Genomic DNA, 24,049 nt, shown 5'->3' on the forward strand with positions numbered 1-24,049 from the left:
GGCATGTCCTTGTGCGGAAGATTTCAGCACCCTATTTCCATTGCAGGCCTGATTCATCTGCATCTTATTTGTGTGTTTATTTGCAGTTTGCTTCCTCAGTTAAAAATTTGTTGATTTTAACATCCTGTTTGTCCTCACCATGAGTTCTGGCCGGGGATTAAGAGAAAAGCTTTTGTCCACTGTGTTCTAGATCTCCATTTCCAGATATGAGAATTGCCCCAAGGATAACCCCATGTACTACTGTAACAAGAAGACCAGCTGTAGGAGCTGTGCCCTGGACCAGAACTGCCAGTGGGAGCCCCGGAATCAGGAGTGCATCGCCCTGCCTGGTAGGCCTTGTAGGGGCATCTTGATGTGCATGGGTCCAGAGACGTCACACACGCCCCCCATACTATGCAGCCCAGATTGAACCCAGCAGAGGAAACAAACTCATTTTAACCATTCATCCACCTTACCATAATTGTGGTTATTTTTTTTAATGAAAATACAGTTCTTAAGCATTTGCTCATACTGTGCTTTGAGATAAAGTAAAGCATCATCTGCTGCTCTGGGGAATGGAATGACAGTTTGGCTCCGTATCTTCGAGCCTGCTGCATTGTCTCTGCTCGCCTCTGTTGTGGTCACCTGTCAGTAGAATGCAGCAATTTTGGCAGCCAGTCAGTCTGAGGGGCACTTTATGAATAGTTCTTCCTGAACACTGGGATTAGATTGTCAGCACCTTCTGACAAGAAGGAAGAGAGATGCCTTTATCAGCAGCACCTCCTGGGGTGATCTCCAGTCCTGAATATCTCAATTTATGGCCTCTAAGGTTTGGAATGAAGAGTTGAGGGCCTCAGGCTGGCCAGCCACGACAGAAGTTCTATGATACATTTGCTCAACCACGATTTCCCAAAAGGGGTACATCTGTGGTTCTGTGCAGCAGCTGAAGCATGCCCAGGGCAACAGGGTCTGCCTGGCCCCTTTTGAATGTCCTTTGGAAGTACTTGATTCATCTTGCATGAGTGTGAGCTTCTCGTTCTTTATCTCATGGCATCTCAAACTTCAGTGCACTGCAGGGGATTTTGTCAGAAATCAGATTCTCATACACATCGGGGGTGGGGCTCTAGAATCTAGATTATAACGAGTAGTGACACTGATGCCACACTTGGAAGAACAAGTCTTTTTTTTTTTTTAACGTTTTTTACTTTTTAGAGAGAGAGACAGAGTGTAAGTGGGGTTGGGGGGTGCAGAGAGGGGTGGGGAGACACAGAATCCGAAGCAGGCTCCAGGCTCTGAGCTATCAGCACAGAGCTTGATGTGGGGCTCGAACTCACAGACTGCAAGATCACGACCTGAGTTGAAGTCAGGCACTTAACTGACTGAGCCACCCCGGCACCCTGCAAGAACAAGTCTTTATCTGCTCTTCAATGAACCCTTTCCCATGGCACCTTCCACTTACCTCACTGACTGGTAACGGGCATTGTTGGTGGTATTCTTCAGGGAACTTACTTCTGGCAAAGTTGCTTTGCTGTGCCCTTTGAGGAAGCGTGCAGAGCTTCTGTGAGGCAGGGCACAGAGCTGAACTGGGTGGGTTCAGGGTGACTGCAGAAGTAGATTCCCATCTTGCCTCATGTGCTGCAGCTGTATCACTTTGGGTATGTTATTGTTTTGTTTTGTTTTGTTTTTTCCTGAAAAGGATCTTTCCACCTCACTTTGGGGACGTTTTGTGCCCTTGATTTGTGCCCTTTCCACTTGATGTGAAAATAGTGCAGCTTTTGAAGACTGTAGTCTTACTCACCAACTCATTTCCACACTCCACAGTTTTCTTCCCCATCCTTCCATTGTGCATATTTATTTTTCTGCTCTTCACTTAGGATTTTAGTCTTGTTTCTAATTGTTCGTCAAAAAGGAGTTTAGAAATTGAGCACTGGCACCTAAGATTTTTTCTTCCAAGATATAGAGAGTTGACCTTAGAGTATGCATAGGACTGGTGAAGTCTAACTTTCTTCTATTCTGTATTGGTCCTTAGTGATGGGTTGGATGCCATCACCATATCCTAGTGAAGTACTGTGGAATTCAAATTGCAAAAACTTTCTAGGTTTCCGGTGATTCAGACTGGTAATGTAGTGGTTTTGTGTGGTTTCTAAAACTCTTTTTTTTCTTTTTCCCCCGCCTTACAAAAGAAAATATCTGTGGCATTGGCTGGCATTTGGTCGGAAACTCGTGTTTGAAAATTACCACTGCCAAGGAGAATTATGACAATGCTAAATTGTCCTGTAGGAACCACAATGCCTTTTTGGCTTCTCTTACAACCCAGAAGAAGGTAGAATTTGTCCTTAAGCAGCTGCGAATAATGCAGTCATCACAGAGCATGGTGAGTTAACATCCTCAGAACTTAAATTTCTACCACCCACCCTTCCACTGAGAGCACGAACACAGCTTCCCTGTGATGTGCCTGGCACGCGGAGTGCTAGTGTGTGAGTATACTGAGAGACTGGATTGGCACGATCAGATGCTCTTCCTTTGATGCTTTCTTTCTTACCTTAAAATTGTTCACACTTTGTAAGTCATATCTATTAGATTGTAAGACAGAGGGATAATTACACGTATATTGAGTAGCGCCATGTGTCACATATCCTTGTGACATCAGCTGATGCTTTCATTCTGGCTTCTGGGTTCTGCTGGGGGAGAGGGAAAGGAGATGTCACTACCGATTAGCTAGGTTGAAGGAAGCCACTGGAGTCTGTCAGGTTTCAGGTATTGTTACAGTGTGTAATATTTAATGGTAATCACCCTAAGAACTGTTGGGTCTTCCTTAGGTCTGACCAGCTCCAAAGGAGAGGGCACCTTCTTATCAAATGTTTCTGAGCCCAGAAAGCCCCAAGTTCTCTTCCTGTCCTCCCAGTGCCCCCAGGTGACCTGTAGTTGATATTCTACAAACACATTTTGTCTAGAGAGGGATGAGCAGCACTTTGTTGGGTGCAGCCCCCTTCAGGGAAAAACATGGAAAGTGTGGTCTGGGTCCTGGCTACATTGGCCTCTGTATACCACCTGCTGTGTGACTGGTGGGAGGGGCCCTATAGTATTTTACTTTTCTCCAGTTGGTCTTTTTTCCAGTGCAGCTTTGGTATGGCATGGACACTTCAGACACTGGCAATACATTATAAATGTGGTTATCTCAGGGAACACTATGGCCACATTTTATGTTTTATGATATTTTGAAGGGTTTTTCACATTGCATAATCTCCATCAGAGATTTGTTTCTCTTTTCCTCAGCGCCAGAAATGGGCCTCTTCCTCTGTTCTGTCCTTGGCTGTTGGCCAGTCTTACCTGTAGTCACTCCCTCAGAGAATTGATGGCTTACAACATTCCACATTACCAGTGACCCCCAGGTCAATGTCCTTGAAAGAACACCTGGCTTAGAAGGGTCCTGCTCTGCCAGCTGACCACAGATATATCTTCTGGTACCTTTTCCCTCTTCCTCCAGTTTTCTGGCTCCAGAAGTTTCTGCATAGCTCCCAGGTCTGCTGAGAACACATTTGTACAACAGGAATTCACAGTCTTGTGGTGAGACTGACAGGCGAAAAGACAACTGTAGTGAAATGTGCTTCCATAGTTGTGAGTCTAAACCTAAATCCCAGGCTTGCACAGAAGAACGAGAGCGAGCGCTGGACCTAGCCTATAGGGCAGAGGCTGGCTGATAGACAGCCAGAGAGGTAATCTCTGAAGATGAGAGAGTTGGGAAGGTGGAGAGGGAAACACCATCTTTGTATTGTACCGCCACATGCAAGATGTGGAGATCGAGGGGTGAGCTGCAGGTATGTTTGCATGGCTGGCTGCGGGCTAGGGGGAAGGGAGGTCCTGTGGCCGGGCCTCACGAGGTATCAAATCCAGAGAGGCCTTGTGTATAATGCTGATTGCTATGAATTCTATCCTGAAGCCAAAGAGGAAGAAATTGAAGGACTTTTAAAAGGTATTAATTTTAATTAGCTTTCTTTCCTTAAAAAATGCATATTGCAAAGGAAGTTTAGAAGATGCTAGCATTAAAATCAAAATAAATATCATTTATTACAACTAAAAATAGCTTCTGGGTATGTTTATTTCTTTGACATCTTTAACAGGCACGTATATTTTTTTCCTCTCAAAAATGGAAATACATTGTACATTCTGTTTGTAACTGCCAATATTAGGAATATCTTTCATTTCTGGACTAAAGCGTATACTTCGACTTAAAAATTGTTTTAAATTGTAACAAGAAGAAAACTTTAATAGAGCAGAAGATGGCAGAGACTCCCAGAGGTCCTCTTATTCCCTAGAAAATTCAGTGCCAGGCAGTACTCCCCAGCTTGAAAGTACAAATCTTCAATCATCTGAACTGGCCAAAGCCCCAACACAAGCTTAGTTAATGATCCAAGGATAAGCATATAACCAGTATTTCATAAATATTGGTAAGATGCTTTTATGCATAAGTAATCATTTAAACCGAGGTTGGGGGATGGCCATCTCTGTGTAACATTTGCCATAGGGTATAGTACTTTAGGGACTTATTATTACCTCTTTGCTGTTAATCTCTATGAAAATTTTTATATCTTCTCTGACTTATATTTCTGTCCTTTGTGAAATGGTCATACTGAAGTGCCAGTGATGATATATAACATTAAAAATGATAATCTGTCCGACTCTGCCGTGGCCCAGTCAGGATAGGGAGGTTTTCTTTTATCTGTGGGTATATGTAATTTAGTGGTTTTTATCAAGAAGCCTGTTTTGTTCAAGACATTGCTTATACGTAGCTGTGTCTCTTTTGCCTGCAGTCCAAGCTCACCTTAACCCCATGGGTTGGCCTTCGGAAGATCAATGTGTCCTACTGGTGCTGGGAAGATATGTCCCCATTCACAAATAGTTTGCTACAGTGGATGCCGTCTGAGCCCAGTGATGCTGGATTCTGTGGAATCTTGTCAGAACCCAGTACTCGGGGCTTGAAGGCTGCAACCTGCATCAACCCACTCAATGGTAGTGTCTGCGAAAGGCCTGGTAAGTATATGGGTGAATGATTGTCATTGGAAGCTCACTGAAAGAGAAACTGTAGGAGGCATAGTTAAATATTGAGATGTGTGAGATAGTCACGAGCAACAGATGGAGTATTGGTTTCAAGCATATGAAGTAGAGTGTCACCCAGAATTTAAACGCAGAAGGAAATAGTCTTTGGTCTGCGTAGTATGAGCCATAATCATAAACAAAAATAACTAATTCTATTCAAAAGAGCCTAATATTCTCATTTACAGTGAGATTGATTGGTGTGTTGACCACAAAAAGTGTTGAGAATTTGCTCCGACAGGCAGATGTCTTGGTGCTGGCAAAGAAATGCTGTGGAAGAGAGAACAAGAATGCAAAGAAAAGATCAGAAGAGCAAGCAGGTCACTGCAGGGACAGTAGACAGAAAAATGAGGAGAGCGGTTACGTGATAGCAGAAGCAAACCCGAACCACGCTAGAGCTGTGAGAGAGTACCAAGGAGCACACCCTGAGTAGCTTCTCAGGTTCAGATCTCTCCTCTGGGCTACATTCAGGCTCCCCACGGGCTTGGGGTCTCTCCTCTGGGCTACAGTCAAGCTTCCCAAAGGCAGGCCTGGGGGCAGCCTCTGCAGCACGCGCAAGCGTCGTATTCCTGCAGAGGGACGCAGGGACGCACACAGCAGATGGAATTTTGTGGGAGCTTTTTGGGAGGCTGGACTCCATTGACATAGTGTCTCATTTTAGCAAGGTACTATAAGTTGTCTGAAGAGTACCCAGGTGTAGAAGAGAACGCGTAGCCCTGTAAGAATCCCCTTAAAATACGGTTTCTAAACTTCCTGTAGGGGAGCTTCTCAGCCTTTTTGGGTCCTGAATGCTTTGGTGCATTTAATGAATGCTGTGCTCCTTCTACCCCCCAAATACACAAAGATACAAGTTTTCATGTTGAGGTGGGTTTCAATATCCTGGGTCCCATATTTTGTAAGGAGCTTTAGAACCACTGCTCTTATAGAAAGATTAGCTTGTTCCCTCATGTCTGTCCTTAAGGTTCTTTGAAAAGAGAGTTTTTTTACCCCCCAAGTGTATGAGTATACTTGACTAACCAGTACATGGTGACTCTGTGTTTTGTTTCCCCCTACATTTAATGTAGCCCACTGCATTGATGTCGTGACACGCTAATGGGTCACAACCCACCCTGACAGGCCTTTTTGATCTCAGCCAACGTGGTGGGAGCTCTAAGTGTCTCTCTTGGGTTTGCTTCCCAGCGAACCACAGTGCCAAGCAGTGCCGGACGCCGTGTGCCTTGCGGACGGCGTGTGGAGAGTGCACCAGTGGCAGCTCAGAGTGTATGTGGTGCAGCAACATGAAGCAGTGCGTGGACTCCAACGCCTACGTGGCCTCCTTCCCTTTTGGCCAGTGTATGGAGTGGTACACCATGAGCAGCTGCCCCCGTAAGTGAAAAGGGTGCCGTTCCTGCTGTGGGGCCGCGCTGTCGGCCCCTGAGCATTTTAGGGACAAGGCTGAGACTGCGGGAGGAGAACCTTCATGCAGAACCAAGCCCTGTGGGATAGACCACAGAGTACAGAAGCAGCTTGCCCAGCTTTAGTATCCTACTGCTTCATCCGTGCAACGTCTCCACACCTTACTCTCCTGATTGATGAAATAAATGGTCTCTGGTAGATGACCACTAAGGTCCCTTTCTCCCTCAACATCCTGGGATTGAGAGAGGAGTGGGGGGAGTCCCTATTCTGTGTTGGGCAAGATATTGGGCTCTTTAAATTTATTGTGTCATTTAAACAGTGACTTTAGAATAGGAGTCTTAACGGACAGAAGTTGAATAGTCTGTTTTAAAAAAAAAGGTAATTGTTTTTAAAAAGGGTAATTTAAATACAATGAATTCAAAGCAACCTAGTGAATTGTGCTAGTGAATTGTAACTTGTGCCCTCTTACAGCTGAAAATTGTTCAGGCTACTGTACCTGTAGCCATTGCTTGGAGCAGCCAGGCTGCGGCTGGTGTACTGACCCCAGCAATACTGGCAAAGGGAAATGCATAGAAGGCTCCTATAAAGGACCAGTGAAGATGCCTTCTCAGGCCCCTGTGGGAAATTCCTACCCGCAGCCCCTTCTCAATTCCAGCATGTGCCTGGAGGACAGCAGATACAACTGGTCTTTCATTCATTGTCCAGGTAATTTGTCTTGAGTGCCCAAAATCGAGTGTTTCGCTGCCTATTTATAAAGAACAAAACTTTGAAAGCTATGTTACTTATATGAATTTCCTTTAGGAAAAAAATAACATCGTTTTAGGAGAAATAGTTTTGCATGAAAAATATTTTTTTTAAACTAATTTTGTTTTGGGATTTTTTTTTTTAAGTTTATTTTAATTTATTTTGAGAGAGTGAACGAGTGAGCATAGGCTGGGGAGAGTCAGAGAGAAAGGAAGAGAGAATCCCAAGCAGGCTCCACACCACCAGCGCAGAGCCTGACGAGGGACTCAATCCCACGGTCGTGAGATCATGACTCTCAGAGATGAAATCAAGAGTCAGACACAACCGACCGAGCCACCCAGGTGCCCCTGAAAAATATTTTCAATGTCAATGAAAACACAGAAGTTCAAGTGAGGTGTTTTGCTTTCACTACAGAAGTAATGAAGTATGCTCATTATAAACAAATACTGCAGATGTAGATAAAATAAAAACTGGAATTCCTCTTCTCATGTCCAGTTCTTCATAGAGGTAAAAACTTTTACTGGTTTAATATAGATACCTTCAGACATACCAATTTCTATTTTAGAGATAGAAAATACTGGGGTGCAGGGGTGGCTCAGTCAGTTGAGCTTGTGACTCAAGCACAGGTCATGATCTCATAGTTTCATGAGTTCAAGCCCCTCATCAGGTTCTGCACTGCCAGCACAGAGCCTACTTGAATTCTCTCCCTCTCTCCCTCTCTCTCTGTTCCTCCCCCACTCACACTATCTCTCTCTCAAAATAAATACGTAAACTTAAAAAATAGAAAATACTATGCTATATAGGATTAATATGATATCCGTTGTTCTAGTTTGCTTTTTACTGAAAAATACATTGTGGCAATTGTTAGACAAAAAATGAAAAATAAATTTCCTGCCAACCCAGAAATTCCTTTTCACAAATGTAGAAAAAAAAAAAAGAAAATAGTCTTATTTTGAATAAGCATTAAACCAGACTGGTACGCCAGTGGTACACCTTGGAGGCAATCCACTAATGAGATTGCAAAAAGCATGAGAAATCTCACCTTTTTTTTTTAATGTTTACTTGTTCTCAAGAGAGAGACAGAGTGTGAGTGGGGGAGGGTCAGAGAGAGAGGGAGACACAGAATCTGAAGCAGACTCCAGGCTCTGAGCTGTCAGCCCAGAGCCTAATGCGGGGCTCGAACTCACAAACCGTGAGGTCATGACCTGAGCCGAAGTCGGACGCTTGACCGACTGAGCCACCCGGGTGCCCTGAGAAAGCTCACCTTTTTAAATAGGCATATAAGCTACTTATATCTTCATAGCCAGCAACTGGCTACAGTTTGGCACTAATGCACCCAGACTAAATTCCCAAAGTGACAGGGAGGTAGGGTGCTGGCTTCCTTGATGTTTACATTTCAAAGTGATGGCTCCCAGGCCCTTAAGAAAAAATTCCTCTGATTGTTGTGCTGATAAGAGGTTTATTTAGGTTTTTGAAAAGGTTTACATACATATACATGTTAAAGGAGAAGAGAAAGGATTTGTAAAAACAGGTTTCCTTGAAGTGCTCTAAGAAAAGGGAGAAGGGGGAGGGAAGGGTCCCTATCCCTGGCAAGAGGAAAAATTAAGCCTGCCGCCTGCTCTCCCTCCCCCTCTCCCTCTGTTCCCTTCCTCCCCCTTCCTTCCAGTGGTTGGTCAAGAAGGAATAGACCATGAGTTGGGAAGGGTGTCCTGAGAAATCAACCCTGAGAAATTGGCCTTTGATTCAGACTGTCAGTAAATACTCAAGAATGTGCTGATGGGCCTCCAGAACAGCTGGGAGAGGTTAGGTGCAAAGACCCCAGGAGGTTAGTGGGTAAGAACTTCTCCAAGAGTCTGACACATGGTGCCACTGACAACAGGGCAATGAGGACTTCTGTAAGGGAAAGACCACCCTAAGTAACAGTAAAAGGCAAGAAATAGGCTGGGGGGAAAATATCTGCAGTATAAAGATTATCATCCAGAGTATGTAAACCTCTGTCCTCCAGGAAGAAAAAAATGTGTAAGCTCAACAGAAAAAGTGGGCAAAGGATATAAAGAAGTCATTCTCAGACAAGGAAAAGAGCAGGAAAATGTAAAATAAGAAACCAGTTTTTTTTTTTTTTGGTCTACCAAACAAATTTCCTGTGTTCCTTTTTTCCTCTCTAAGAGGTCAAAGGATCTATAATTCTGTTTCTTATCTACTAGTTTAATTCATGAAATATTTAAATCTATGCATTTGTGTTAATGTCAGGAATATATGAGGTGAAATGGCAACCCGCAGAATGGGAGAGAATATTTGCAAATCATATACAGTATCTGGTAAGAGTCTAAAGTCCAGAATACATAAAGAACTCTTAAAACTCAACAGTAAAAAAAAAAAAAGAACCCAATTATGAAATGGGCAAAAGATTGAAATAGACGTTTCTCCAAAGAAGATACACAAATGGCCAATAAGCACATGAAAAGATGCTCAACAACATTCAAGAAATTGGAACCCTCACACATTGCTGGAAGGAATGTAAAATGGTGCGGCCACTTTGGAAAACCATTTGGCAGTTCCTCAAAAAGTTAAACATAGAGTTGTCATATGGCCCAATATATACCCAAGAGAATTAAAAACATATGTCTACCCAAAAACTTGCGGTGAATGCTCATAGCAGCATTATTCATAATAGACAAAAGTGGAAACAACCCAGTGTCTGTCAGCTGGCGAATGGATAAACAAAATGTGATATATCCATATGATGGAATACTATTAGGCAACAAAAAGGAGCAGAGTACTATATTCTGTGACATGGATGAGCCTCAAAAGCATGCTCCGTAAAACCAGTGAGATTCAAGACTGTTTATTATTATGATATCATTTATATGAGATGGCCAAAAAAGAGCAAATATACGGAGAAAAAAAATAGCTTAACTGTTGACTAGGGCTGGGAGTGGGAATGAGGAATAATGGGCACGGGGTTTTCCAAAGTAATGGCACCATTTTCCATTCTCACTAGAAGTCTGAAAAGGTTGAGATTTCTCCCCATGCTCATCAATGCCTGTGTCCGTTTTTTGATTGCAGATATTCTAGTATGTGAGAAACAGTATCTCACTGGTTTTGATTTGCATTTCTCTCATGACTGATGAAGTTGAGCATCTTACAGGCCATTTGCATCTTCTTTGGAGAAATGTCTATTCAAATTCTTTGCCCATTTTTAAATTGCATTATTTGTCTTTTTCTTATGGACATGTAAAATTCTTTGTGAATTCTAGATACAAGTTCCTTACTGACTATATGATTTGCAAATATTTTCTTCCATTCTGTGGGTTTCTTTTTACTTTTTTGGTGGAATGTTTTGAAATATACAAGTTTTAAATTTTGTGAGTTCAGTGTATCAGTGTTTTCTTTTATCCCATGTGCTTTTGGTACTGTAAGAAATCAGTGCCTAACTAACCCAAGATCACAGAGATTTACTCCTGTTTTCTTTTTTTTCATGTTTGTTTATTTATTTTGAGAGAGAGAAAGTGAGTGATGCACTGGGGGGAGGGAGGGGCAGAGAGAGAGGGAGAGAGAGAATCTGAAGCGGAGAATTGATTCTCAAGAGAGAATCAGCCTGATGCACGGCTTAGTCCCATCAACTGTGAGATCATGACCTGAGCCGAAATCAAGAGTCAGACTCAACCAACTCAGCCACTCAGGTGCTCCTCCTATGTTTTCTTTCTTTCTTTTTTTTTAATAAAATTTTTAAATGTTTATTTTCCCAAGAAACAGAGACAGAGCGTGAGCGGGGGAGGGGGTGAGAGAGAGAGAGGGAAACACAGAGTCCGAAGCAGGCTCCAGGCTCTGAGCTGTCGGCACAGAGCCCGATGCGGGGCTCGAACTCATGAACAGTGAGATCGTGACCTGAGCCGAAGTTGGATACGACTAAGCCACCCAGACACCCCCTATGTCTTCTTTTTTAAAGTTTCATAGATTATTCTCTTCTGTTTAGGTCCACAATCCATTTTGGGTTTACTTTTGTATGTTGTGTGAGGTTGAACAGACACAGAGCTGGTCACGAGATACTTCCTGCTGTTTGCCACTCTCCCGAAGCCTGCTCTGTCTCCCAGCCTCAGTTGGATTTTTCAAGTGTCAGTTGGTCAAGTGCATCTAGTCACTTTCCCTGTCCCACCTTCTACATTAGGAGACAGAATGTCTCAACTCCCCTTTTTCTATTAGATACCTGACACTCTGTTTTATAATTTCTAGAAATTGTTCAGTATTTCAGAAGTATCTCTCAATACACTTCTGATAGCACTTTTTCTTCTTATCCCATACTCTGATTGATTTATGCTTGTTTTTACATTTTTTTCTGTACTTTCAGTGGGATTTTGAAGGGGAAGAGAGAGAGAGAGAGAGAGAAACATTTGTTCAGTCTTTTTATCTTGAACTAGAACACAGATTTTTATTGGTAAATGGTTTTAGGTATTACATTTTGTGTGTGTGTTGTACTTTGCCCTTTTGACATCTATACAGTTGTTCACCTTAACATGTATATCAACATGTATATCCCACACCAAGTATTCTTGGTGCATTCCTAACTGATAGAGTCATTCTTAAGTTTTTCAGCTGCAGTCTGTATAGGACAAGTCACATACCTGCAGGGATTAGAAAAGAGGTGGGTAAACAGAACCGATGCAAGACTGTGGAAGGTTGCCGAGACGGTGAAAACCTGTATCACGTTGGTCAACCAAGAGAGATCTGCAAAGGTTGCTAAAAAGTAAACCTTAGATGTTTTCACCGCAAAAAAGCAATAGTAATTATGTGATATGAGGCAAGGCTAACATTACGGTAGTAATCATTTAGTGATATATAAGTGTGTCAAATCAATGCATTGTACTCCTTACACAGTAGTATCTCAGTAGAGCTGGAGGGGAAAAGACAGACTTGCAGAATGAGATCTTCCATCTGTAGTGGTACAGGTTATGCACTCTGTGGATGGCCCCACTGGAATCTGCAGTGAATAGCAGTCCTGAGAGGCCCAGGTTTTATATACCTTTCTAGTTGTAAAGTCCTATATGCATCAAGAATCTTACTAACTCCACTTGTGGAAATGTTTTTATATATAAAGTGGTTATTTTTCTAAAAGAGAAAAATTGAAAGCAAACTAAATATCAGGATGTAAGGGAATGGTTAAATAACTTGTGATTCATAGAAATCATTCTGCCATTTAAAGTTTGGTAGGGGTGCCTGGGGGCACAGTCGGTTAAGCGTCCATCTCACAGTTCATGGGTTCGAGCCCCACGTCAGGCTCTGTGCTGACAGCTCAGAGCCTGGAACCTGCTTCGGATTCTGTGTCTCTCTCTCTCTCTGCCCCTCCGCTGCTTGCAAGCTCTCTCTCTGTCTCTCTCACACAAATAAATAAATAAGCATTAAGAAATTTTTTATGGTTTATGATAGATGAAATAACGTGGTAAAGTAACCGTGCTATAAATTTAAAAAAATCAAAATTGAGTGTTAATATGAGCACAAACTGTTTTAAACTGTATAGAAAAAATACTGAAACTAGAATTCCAAATGTGCACAGTGATCTCTGGGTTGTGCAGTTGAATATGATTTTCCTCCCTTCCTTATGTTCTTCAAACTTACTCTCGTGAACATACATTATTTTACAAACGAGCAAATTATTTTTTTAATGGCTGTAGACTTTCACCTTGCTGTGGTATATTTCTGATTTCCTGGACTAGCCGTATATGGATGTTTTGATCTCATGTCTCAAACTAGTTTTTAGTGGGCCAGTTTGAATGATTTTGCATTTAGAGGTAATAAGGTAATAAAAGACAGTTGCAAGTAAATCTCATGGAACTGACTCCACCCTATTCTACCATGGGACAGGCCCCTTCAGATTCTTTTTCTTTCAGCTTGCCAGTGCAATGGGCACAGCAAATGCGTTAATCAGAGCATCTGTGAGAAGTGTGAGAACCTGACCACAGGCAAGCACTGCGAGACCTGCATATCTGGCTTCTACGGGGATCCCACAAATGGAGGAAGATGTCAGCGTGAGTCACGTCCCTCGGGGTTACTGACTGCAAAGCAGGCAGAACACAGTGCTTCTGTTTGACTTGAGTATCTAGGAGGAAAAAAGCCACTTGGTTTTGGATACTGCATTTCTTTGTCATACTTGTCAGGAGCTCAGCTGAACGTGGGAGGGAGTGAGCAAGGCTGCCAAGTGTCTGAGTAGCTGGTTAAAGCAACGAGCCAAAAATGGAAGAGTTAAGCCTTTAATCATTCACTGTGAGGGTAAAGCAAAAGGCTTAAACCTGAACCCGGGAAAGCTCTGAGTCCCCTCCCTCCGTTTCCACCCCCCTGGACTGAATGCTGGATGACCATCTGGTGGATCAGCACAGAGGTGGGGAGAGCCCCTAACAGCAGGCTCCAGCGAAAGCCTGTAAGGGACCCTGAGCATGGGAGGGGAGTGGGAAAGTGCCAGGGACCTTACTGAACTCGGGGGCAGTGTCTTCAGGGCTACCCCCTTCTTCCCCCTGAGGAGGCTCAGCAGAGGCAAGAAGGTCTGCCCCAGACGTCAGATAAAGAGATGAGGGAATGCAGGCGCCTGAGCTAGAAATGCAGACATGTGAGAGCGTGGCCTCCTGGGGGTGGAACAGGGCGGAGGCTGAGACCCTGCCGGCAGCTCCCTTCAGAGACTGCCACCCAGGCCAGTGCAGGAGGCCAGCGAGGTAAACCTGGGTCATGGGCTGTGGTCAGGTCCCAAAAACCACACACAGGGTTTTAACCAGATGCAGGACTCCTCAGCACTTCTAGTATATTTTAAGGATTTAAAATGATGAACTGCTTTTTGGCTTGTTCTTGTTTCCATTGGGAAGACCCTTCAGGTTCTGAGCAGGAAAGTAAATAAGAAAGGAAAATCCTTGCTCACTTCCCAAATCCCACCTCCAAACTCCTTAGCACGGCCCTCGAGAATCTGATCCCAGAGCAACCAGGAGAGAGCTGGCATTTTAGCCATACATCCCTTCACCTCTCAGGGGTCAGTCTCCTCATCTGTAAAATGGGGAGAATAGGGTGGGGTTGAGGTGAAAGTGGTCAGAGCAGGGCGTTCAGTAGATGTGGGCAGTTATTAGTACCCTCCTACTGCCCTTTCCCACCACTCTTAAGTAAAAAATTCTTGCTCAGATTAAAAGGTATTTAGTAAACATATTTTTCCTTCTCATTATGACTGGACTTCATCCGTTCAATAGCAGTCAGGGTACCTGGCATTACTGGGGAATGTACACAAGACGCTGTGCCTGAGGCCCCCTCGGGCACCGGACCTCGGGCACCTTTATCCTCTTCAAGACCATGCATTCTGCCTAAAAGCTCACTGTGGCTTGTGGCCATGCGGGGAACCACATCCAGGACATGGGACTGACTGCTGGGCCTGCTTGTGCCTCCAGGTGCCATCATCCCCATTTCTGCAGCTGCCATTTAGAAAAATGACATCCTCTGAGGCATTTGTGGGGCTTGAGTTCACTTGGCCAGAATTTAGAGCTAGATTTCTTTTTCAGAGCTGCAATCTATAACAGCATGATTTTTAAAATACTATGAGTGGCACCAAGTTTTTAATGTTTTCCTCTTAGAATTGTGTAGTCCTGAGTGAAGGACAGTGGCCATGATCTACTGAATGCTTACCGTGTCTCATTCATGTATTACCTCCCATCATCCTTGCAGCTAGCCTGTGAGGTGGATACTGTTCTCATCCGCATTGCATAGACAAGGAAAGTGAGGCCTAGAGAAGGTAAATAGCATGCCCAGAGGAGCTCCTCCTTACAGAGGAGCTAAGTGCAGGAGAATGAACACGTGCCCAGGCAGCCTGACGTCAGGCCCGAGCTTCTTGCTAACACACCCCACTCCTCTCTGTACCCAGCAGAGCCAAGAGCAGAACACTCGTGCTTCTGACTCCAGCATCCATCCTCTTAACCGCTGCCCTATTCAGTTTCGTGAGTTTCTTTGGGCGATTTTTTTCTTCACAGGATTTATTTTAAGTACACCTGTCCTCAGCCCTAATGCCTTTAATTTATTTACAGAAAAACAAGGTGTAAAGTGAAAAGGTATTGAGCGAAAGATTTGTTTCATCCCATGTATAAAATGTGTCCTGGCTCGCACTTATGCGTTGGATGAAGAAGGTGATTTGTTGATAGCTGGAAGAAGAGGTGACAGGAGTTGTCTTCTGCAGAGGCTAAAGTGGAAGCCAGGGTAGTGAGCCTTGCGGGGCCCCTGACCTGCCATTGCAATTTCACCCCAGTTCTGAGCCCTGTTAGGATTTGAAACGTAGCCTTTGTGGAGCAGGCACCTCAGCTGAGGCTGAGCGGCCAGACCAAGCCTCCCCTCAGGGGCTGTCATTGCTCAGAGCATCTCCGTGGGGGCAGGGACTGTGTCTGTGTCCCCACACCCAGCGCCATACCTGAGACGCTTCACAAATATTTACTGAATGAATGAGTCATAGTAGTGAAAATCCATCTATCAAAAAGATCAAAATAGATCAAAATGGTTGCTTCAGATGGCAATGGGAACCAGCATTCTCTTTCCTCCTGTCCTTGGATTTTGGTTCTTTTAATGTTGCCTTTACATTATTTGAGATAAATCATTAGCTGAAAAACTTGAATCTTATCCTTTAAATGCTTTCATTTTCATCGGTCTTTCCTATCAAATCCAATCCAGATAAAATTATGTGTTTTAGGAAAAGTCTGTGATAGTAGTCATCTCTTAAGCCAGTTGTGACCTCCATTCCGTTTCCTTCCCCCAGCATGCAAGTGCAATGGGCATGCGTCGCTCTGTAACACCAACACGGGCAAGTGCTTCTGTACCACCAAGGGCGTCAAGGGGGACGAGTGCCAACTGTGAGTACCACACCCTTGGGCCCCTGCCACAGGCCACACCTAGAGTCAGTGACTGACAGCCAGGCAGGCTGGGTCTGTGCCTTGTTTTCATGGGCTCTGGGGGATCCCCGGGTTGATGGATTTGGAAGTTCGCCCTTTCTACTTCAGACAGGTCTAATTTGGTCAGCCTCCATACTGAAGAGGTCGTAGGTTCAGCAGCAGTTCCTTAATGGTTCTTTAGTTCACATTTTATGTTTGAGTGACACTGACATTTCCTGGGTTCCTGACTTAGATTCATCTTTTCACCTCAGTCGCTACTCAGTTTTTGTCACATCCAGGGATTACACCCTTTCCCAAGAAATTTGGAAGAACTGGTATTCCAGGACAGTGTTTTATTTAGCATTTTGGTTGTCTGATAGTAGAGATGATCCTCAGGGCTTTAACCCATCCCTCCTTATTCTAGCATTTTCCTTGGTGAAGTATGTCAGACATCTTCCAAGGAAGAGTCTGGGGTTCCCATCCATGAGGATGCAGACAGCGTCAGACAGACATGGAGCTTTAGCCCTGGCTGAGCCTCCACTGAGCAGGGTGCTCTTGAGACAAGTCACTTAACCAAGCCGAGCCTCAGTTTTCCTGTTCATCAATAGTGGGACTAGCAATAATTGTTTTTAGTGTCCTGGTGAGTTGAAACAAGAGATTGTTCCCCAACAAGTATATACCTGTCTGCCTCCCCAGAAAACCTCATAAAACATGTGTTCCAGGTTGACTCGTTCTCAAGAAGAGACTTAAGTGAGAGAAATGCATAGTAGTATCACAGCATTGAGCTGATACAAACAAATACATCATTGGTGAACTTTTTTTCCCCCAAAGAATAGTAGTAATAATGTCACCAGTGACCCAGACCTTGCTGGTGATGTTCAAGGAAAGAGTTGCTCTGTCTGCATTTTATAGTTCACACTGCTGTGCATATTTACTGGTTTCATGATGCCTTAATGCTAGTATGTGAAGAAATGTTTAATCAAAGATTAAGTTTAGCCTTGTGATCTAGGCTCCTTTAAACAGAAAAATATAATAGAACAAAATTAATGACTCCTTTTCTCAGGTGTACAATAATGAAATGAGGTATAGGTCCAGTAAAAGATTTTCTCTTCAAGAGATTTTATTTATTTGTTTTTTATGTTTATTTATTTTTGAGAGAGAGAGAGTGTGTGAGTAGGGGAGACGCAGAGAGAGAGAGAGGGAGACACAGAATGCAAAGCAGGTTCCAGGCTCTGAGCTGTCAGCACAGAGCCCGACACGGGGCTCAAACTCACGAACCATGACTTGACCCGAAGTCGGACACTTAACTGGCTGAGCCACCCAGGCACCCCTATTAAAGAGATTTTAGATACAAGCAAGAGCTAAGAATCACCTGGGATCAAAGGACACAATATCCCGTATTATTTATCTGAGAAGAGTGCTTGACCCAAGCTTTCCTCCCTTTCTTATAGCTCTTAGCTACTGGGCCTGCTAGTATGAATGATCTTGTGAAGTGGGAGATTGGGTTTTGCTGATGTTCATAAATGATATTTGTGTATTTCAGTGGGGGGAGTAATTTCTTTTTTATTAGACTTTATTTTTTTTCTTCAGACTGGTGAACCACGTTCAAGGGTTTAACAAACAAACAAACAAACAAGTAAATAAATAAATAAATGTGATTCTCAGTGTTTAGCCTTTGCCTGCTTATTTTTACAGAACAGGACCAGTTTTATTCAGGGAGAAGAGGAAGGAAGTGAGAAATGAATATTTGAAAAATATTTTAACTTCAGTCTTAGAGGAATATTTAGTCCACACAAAAGTAAAAATGTGTTTTTTATGTGTTTTCAAAAAACCAAGGATCTAGGTTTATTATATTTGGATTTGTCTCCTGCACTTTGGCAAATGTTTATTCGTTGGCGGTGGTGTGAACTGCTGGGCCATCACTACTGAACCTGAACACAGACTCTCATCAAGCTCCCTGATCTGAGTAACAGTGAAGAATGTAATTGTACAGACTCAGACTTGTTTTCAGTTTAGTTTTATATAAAAGGATCTGCTTGATTTTAAAATGAATGTAGATTTTGTTTTACCTAGCAATAGAAAATAATCTTCATTTTTATCCTCCTAGATGTGAAGTAGAAAATCGATACCAGGGAAACCCTCTCAAAGGAACATGCTATTGTAAGTGTTTTCACAATTCATATTTGTCTAAAGGCCAAATAGATCAATAAAACTTCATACTTTAACATGGGTTGAGAATGGTAAGTGCTATAAGAATATCATGGAGGTGTGTCCTAATTTGATGTGTTTCCATTCTATCACATTTACTACATTTATGTTAATTACCTCTTTAGGAACTAATAAATAAAATATTTAATGATTAACTTACAGGGAAAGGTAAATCTGGCAAAGGGGCCAGGTTATTATGGGTAAATGTATTTTCTTTCTATAGGAAAATCCACATAGTAGGCAAAGTTACAGAACCAGAGAAAAGGAGTAATGTTTTCGCATATCCACTCTAATTTTGTTCTTGTTTTCCTGGATTGAATAGCATCCACTCAAAATTCGTGTCCACCTGGAACCTATAAATGTGACACACACACATATATATATACACATATAGATATACATTGTATGTGTATGTGTGTATATGATATATGTAAATATATACACGTGTATCTCTTTTAGAAGAAATGAAAAAAACTTCATAACTTTGTGTAGGGGAAAGAATTCTTAGATATGATTCTAAAAGCACAACTCATAAAAGAAATTTTTATTTATTTTTGAAAGAGAGAGAGCATGAGTGGAGGAGAGGCAGAGAGAGAAGGAGGCACAGAATCCCAAGCAGGCTCCAAGCTCTGAGCTGTCAGCACAGAGCCCAAGGTGGGGCTCAAACTCACAAACCGTGAGATTATGACCTGAGCTGAAGTCAGGTGCTCAACCGACTGAGCCACCCAGGCACCCTGAAAGAAAAAATTATTTATTGGGACTTTATCAAAAGTTAAAACTTGTATTTAAAAGAATACCATTAAAAAGTAAAAAGCCACAGAGAAGAAAAAATGTTTGCAAATTATGTATTTGATAAGGAGCTTGTATCCAGAATATATTAAAAAAAAAAACAACCAACCAACAACACTTTTACAACTAAATGAGGAGACAATTCAAGTTGAAAACAAGGAATGATTTGAATAGACATTTCACCAAAGAAGACAGTTGGCCAACATGAACAAAAGACTTAGTAACATCACACATTTGGGGTATGTGTATTAAAACCACAGTGAGGCACACCCCTAGAATGACTAGAATCAAAAGTCAGTACTGTGACTTAATAGATGACTGGATGTTCACCTCTGCTCTACATTCAGTCTGTTGAATACACCTCTTTGGTTAAAGTACATTAAGAAAAACCTGGCCTCACCAGATAGAGTTGGAAAGGAGTAGAGTATTTTAATAACCTTTTCAGTTAATTATGGATACTATCCTTTGATATCATATCAAAACTAGACAACTGGTTATTTCTTAAAGATCAGTTAAATGTGGAACTCGAAACCATGTCAGTGAATTTTTTGTAATCTGGTACATTACAACGTATTTATCTTGGAAAACAAAGCCAATACCCAATGCCAAGTTTTAGCAATGCTATGGGAAACTGGAACCTTCATGCATGCATTCTTTATGGGATATAAAATGGTGTAGGCACTCTGGCAAACCATTTGGCAGTTTCTTAAACAGTAAAAAATAAACTTAACAACAAGTCTCCGTTTCCCTCTTCTTCTGGCTCCTGGCAGTCACCATTCTGTTTTCTGTTTCTATAATGTTGACTGCTCTAGGCACCTCATATAAGTGGAGTCATACAGTATTTGTCTTCTGTGGTTGGCTTATTTCGTTTGGCATAGTGTCTTCAAGATTGTTCCAGGTTGTAGTATATGTCAGAATTTCCTTCCTTTTTAATATTCCACTTTATGTATACTCTTGACGGACCTTTGGGTTGCTTCCATCTTTTGGCTATTGTGAATTATAGCCATGATCTGTTTGGCTGCTATGAACATGGTGTACAAATATCACTTCAAGATCCTACTTTCAACTCTTTGGGTATGTACTCAGAAGTAGAATTGCTGGATCATTTGGTAATTCTACTTTTAATTTTTCGAGAAACTACCATACCGTTTTCCACGTTAGCTGCACCATTTCACATTCCCACAAGGTTTCCAGTTTTTCCACGTTCTCACCAACCCTTGTTCTTTTCTTTTTTCTTTTTTCTTTTTTCTTTTTTTTTTTTTTTTTGTAGTAGTAGCCATCTTACTGTGCGTGAGGTGGTATCTCATTGTGGTTTTGATTTGTATTTTCCTAGTGATTAATGATGTTGAACTTCTTTCCATGTGCTTACTGACCATTTTGTATATCTTCTTGGGAGAAGTATCCATTCAAGTCCTCTGTTCATTTTTAAGTCAGGTTGTTGAGTTGTACAATAGACTTTTTAGAATTAAATTCTACCATCTTGGGCAGCTAGCTCTTTCTGCCCATGGGTCCTGTCCCCATGTTTTAATAAAACCACCTTTTTTGGACTAGGAAAAAAAAAAATTATACCATCTTTGGCCATTAGTTTCTCTCTAAAGGCATGTTCTTTTGCTACATCACTTTAGTGTTTGAATGCTTTCTTGCTTTCTAGAATAAGATAGTCAAGGCACATATTCCTTGCTCAAGACCTGGAATCAGCCTATTTTTCCATGGAGTCTCGATTCCTTTTATATCATTAATTTATAGCTGTGTATCTTTAAGCAAAACCTAGCATGTAATAGATGTACAATTAATATTTGTAGGTGAGTGAGGTTGGAGCCTAAAGTCTCAGCCAGGATCATGATACAAGGAGAGTTTGATAGCTTATTCCAAATAAAACAATACTGCCCACAGACTTTATTTCCTTTGAAAAGCTTCCTAGTTCCCAGTTATAAGTGAGCTAAAAGTGTTTCCTGGCTGTTGAATATTTATAAGAAAATCAGTCTGTATCTCTAAAGACTTGTTCTGTTTTGTTTTAATTTTTGAATATACATTTCTTTCTTTCTATAGATACTCTTCTTATTGACTATCAGTTCACCTTTAGCCTGTCCCAGGAAGATGACCGCTATTACACAGCCATCAATTTTGTGGCGACACCTGATGAAGTAAGATTTTAAAAGTTTTCTTGCTTTGTTTTGAATTCATGTGACTCTTTTTCTTGATCCTTATGGATAGAAGCTCGGCATTAGCATGGTCTCCAAAGTGGAGTACGCAGGACTGTTTAGAGGTGCAGGAAAGAAATGTTAGGATCTACATTTTATCTCCTCTCCATCTCAAAGACAAGAGTGACGTTGTTAAGATTTATCAGGATCCGATACACAGGCTGACACTGACTCCACACATGTTTGGTTTGCCCATCAACCCATTGCATCCCCATACAGGAAAGGAGAGCAGACTGCAAGGGGAGCTCCCCGTTAGAGGGGCACATGGCAAGGCCCAGATTTATTTCTTAAAATGGACCAGACGCTTAATAAGTACCCTCAAAGAGACTGCACATTGAAATGAATGCCAGTGATACGAGGACGATGGCAGAGGTGACGCTTCTGTGCCTAGAATAAGTTGTTAGCCTCAGTAGGAGGTAAAACTGGTGAAGGTGCAATCGAGTCCAACAAGAAGTTGACCAGAAATCATTGAAATTATTAAGACTGTTGTTTGAAATGTGGGTTTATATCTTCTTTCATTAACGATGAACCACAGCCTGCCATAAGGTACTACCTAGAGGCAGAGGGAGCCAACATAGCACGACATTTAAAAGTGAAGCATTTAGAACATGAAGGCACACCTATATGATTTTTTCAATGAAATATAAAGTCATTCAATGGCCAGTCCAGTACGTAATGAAATTTCAGTAAACTTGATGATAAATTATTTAGGAACCTCCTTTAAACTTTCTTATTTCTCATCAACATACACAAAGCCATTTACTGTCACAAAATTCCTGTCACAATAAACATAACAAATAATACACAGAGGATAATATGACAGTAGGCCCATTTATATTCCTTTGTTAACAAACAAACATTGTTAACATTACTAAATTTAAAAAAATAAATAAATTAGTAGTAGAATAAAATCCAGAGTGTGGGATGTTTATTATATAATGAAATGAAAGTAAGATTTATTTTTTATATTCCATTTTAATGGTAAATTTAAAGAAAAATGAACTAGAGAAAATCTATTCCAATGAGTGAGTTTCTTTTTTTAGTAAAAACAATAAGTAACCTTAATGAAAATATTCTGTGGACACACTGTATGTCGTATCATTTGAATGGCTCTGGTGACTGGTATTTAAAAAAAAAAAAAAAAAGGTTTTAAGATAAGGTTAAACCAAAGTACCACACATGAAATTTGTTTAATACCTTATTCCTCAGCAAGTGGTTGAAGGATGTCTTTCAGGATGTGATTGATGTTGTTGATTTTATTTTAAATAAACAAGACTCCTCGTAATACTTCTTGATGAGGTGAGGAGCTACGAAAATCTTTTAACCTCTCTGGAGTTCCTTGTTTATCTTATGACAGAATATTTAATAGAATTATCCAATGTGTATGTTCTGTCTTTTATAAAAGCACTAGGATTTCAAGTTTATTGATCCTTTCCAAAAGAAGTAATTATTAGTAGTGTGCTTCCAATAAACATAAACACTTGAGCTGTCCCCTGCAAGAGGACAATGAGGTTATGTCAGTAAATGAGAAGGTAAATAACTGCTTTGCGAGAGAAACTTCTGGGTCGGAGATCACATTTTGAAAATGACTGTTTGGAAACATTTCCACTGTTGTGATTTTGTGCTGTAAAGACCATTACAAATCTTACCGATCTGACTTGTTTTTTGATCTTTCAAGATACAGAATTTCAGCAGGATTGGATCCGTTTACAAAATTTAAAAATACGACATCTGATTCACTTGCAAAAACAATTCTTTGACCACAAGAAAGAGATCTATTCGTCAAATTTCAGTGAAAACTTAAAATTAGCATCAGTTTACCCATTGTAGCCAACAGTGCACTTCTTCCCATTGGCTCAGCACATTTCTCAGAGATGTCTTTTTCAGTCATTAAAATCAAGGATCAAAATAACCTAGCTCTTCAAATAGTTGTCTTTAAGTGGTAAAAGGATTTCAAAGCTAATGAGGAGTATTCAGTCATATTTCTCTTGATTTTTTTTTTTTTTTTAAATTTTTTTTTTTCAACGTTTATTTATTTTTGGGACAGAGAGAGACAGAGCATGAACGGGGGAGGGGCAGAGAGAGAGGGAGACACAGAATCGGAAACAGGCTCCAGGCTCTGAGCCATCAGCCCAGAGCCTGACGCGGGGCTCGAACTCACGGACCGCGAGATCGTGACCTGGCTGAAGTCGGACGCTTAACCGACTGCGCCACCCAGGCGCCCCTTGATTTTTTTTTTAGTGAGAGAAAAATGTTTTTTCACATCCCGAATGGACACAAAGTATTTTTTTTAAGTTAGTTTATTTCAGTTTTATATGCTTTTTTAAAAAACCATTTCCATTTTGGAGAACTTCACAATATATGTAATCTATCAGCTCAGAAGTATGTAGGTTTAATTTATAAATACACATAAACTGGGGACTTGGTTAAGTGTTTACGTATTGGTGTGAGCTCTCCCGACATTTGGAGCCCAACTACTTACGTGATCCTTACGAGGCTGCTTCCCCTAACATAGGCCATATGATATAAGACATTGTGCTCTGGTGAGGGGTTTTTTAAAAGATACTTTTTCATAGAGTTAGGCATATGATAAAGCATTAAATTATATATACTTTTAAGGGAGAGAAATGAAATTTATTTGGGAAAACTGGTTAGAGATGTTAACTCATATTTTATAAGTGTGAGTTTCTTTTAAGACATCGTAAAATACCCATTTTGTAATTAAGAAAATTGAGAGTAATAAAATTTGATTACTGTTTTCTT

At 41.4% G+C, this 24,049-nt stretch overlaps 1 protein-coding gene across 5 annotated transcripts in view; it reads left to right on the plus strand.

Annotated features, from left to right (window-relative positions):
* Positions 1-24,049, plus strand: part of ATRN (attractin) — a 160,533-nt gene that overhangs the window by 81,373 nt on the left and 55,111 nt on the right. For all 5 annotated transcript variants that reach the window (XM_045445175.1, XM_045445171.1, XM_045445172.1 and 2 more), the window contains exons 14-22: positions 191-329; positions 2,163-2,353; positions 4,791-5,010; positions 6,253-6,438; positions 6,940-7,173; positions 13,098-13,235; positions 15,977-16,070; positions 18,196-18,248; positions 21,135-21,229. In XM_045445175.1, the coding sequence (XP_045301131.1) occupies positions 191-329; positions 2,163-2,353; positions 4,791-5,010; positions 6,253-6,438; positions 6,940-7,173; positions 13,098-13,235; positions 15,977-16,070; positions 18,196-18,248; positions 21,135-21,229 (1,350 nt within the window). The remainder of the gene's footprint in view (positions 1-190; positions 330-2,162; positions 2,354-4,790; positions 5,011-6,252; positions 6,439-6,939; positions 7,174-13,097; positions 13,236-15,976; positions 16,071-18,195; positions 18,249-21,134; positions 21,230-24,049) is intronic.

This window comes from Leopardus geoffroyi, chromosome A3, assembly GCF_018350155.1.
Source record: "Leopardus geoffroyi isolate Oge1 chromosome A3, O.geoffroyi_Oge1_pat1.0, whole genome shotgun sequence".
Taxonomy (NCBI): domain Eukaryota; kingdom Metazoa; phylum Chordata; class Mammalia; order Carnivora; family Felidae; genus Leopardus; species Leopardus geoffroyi.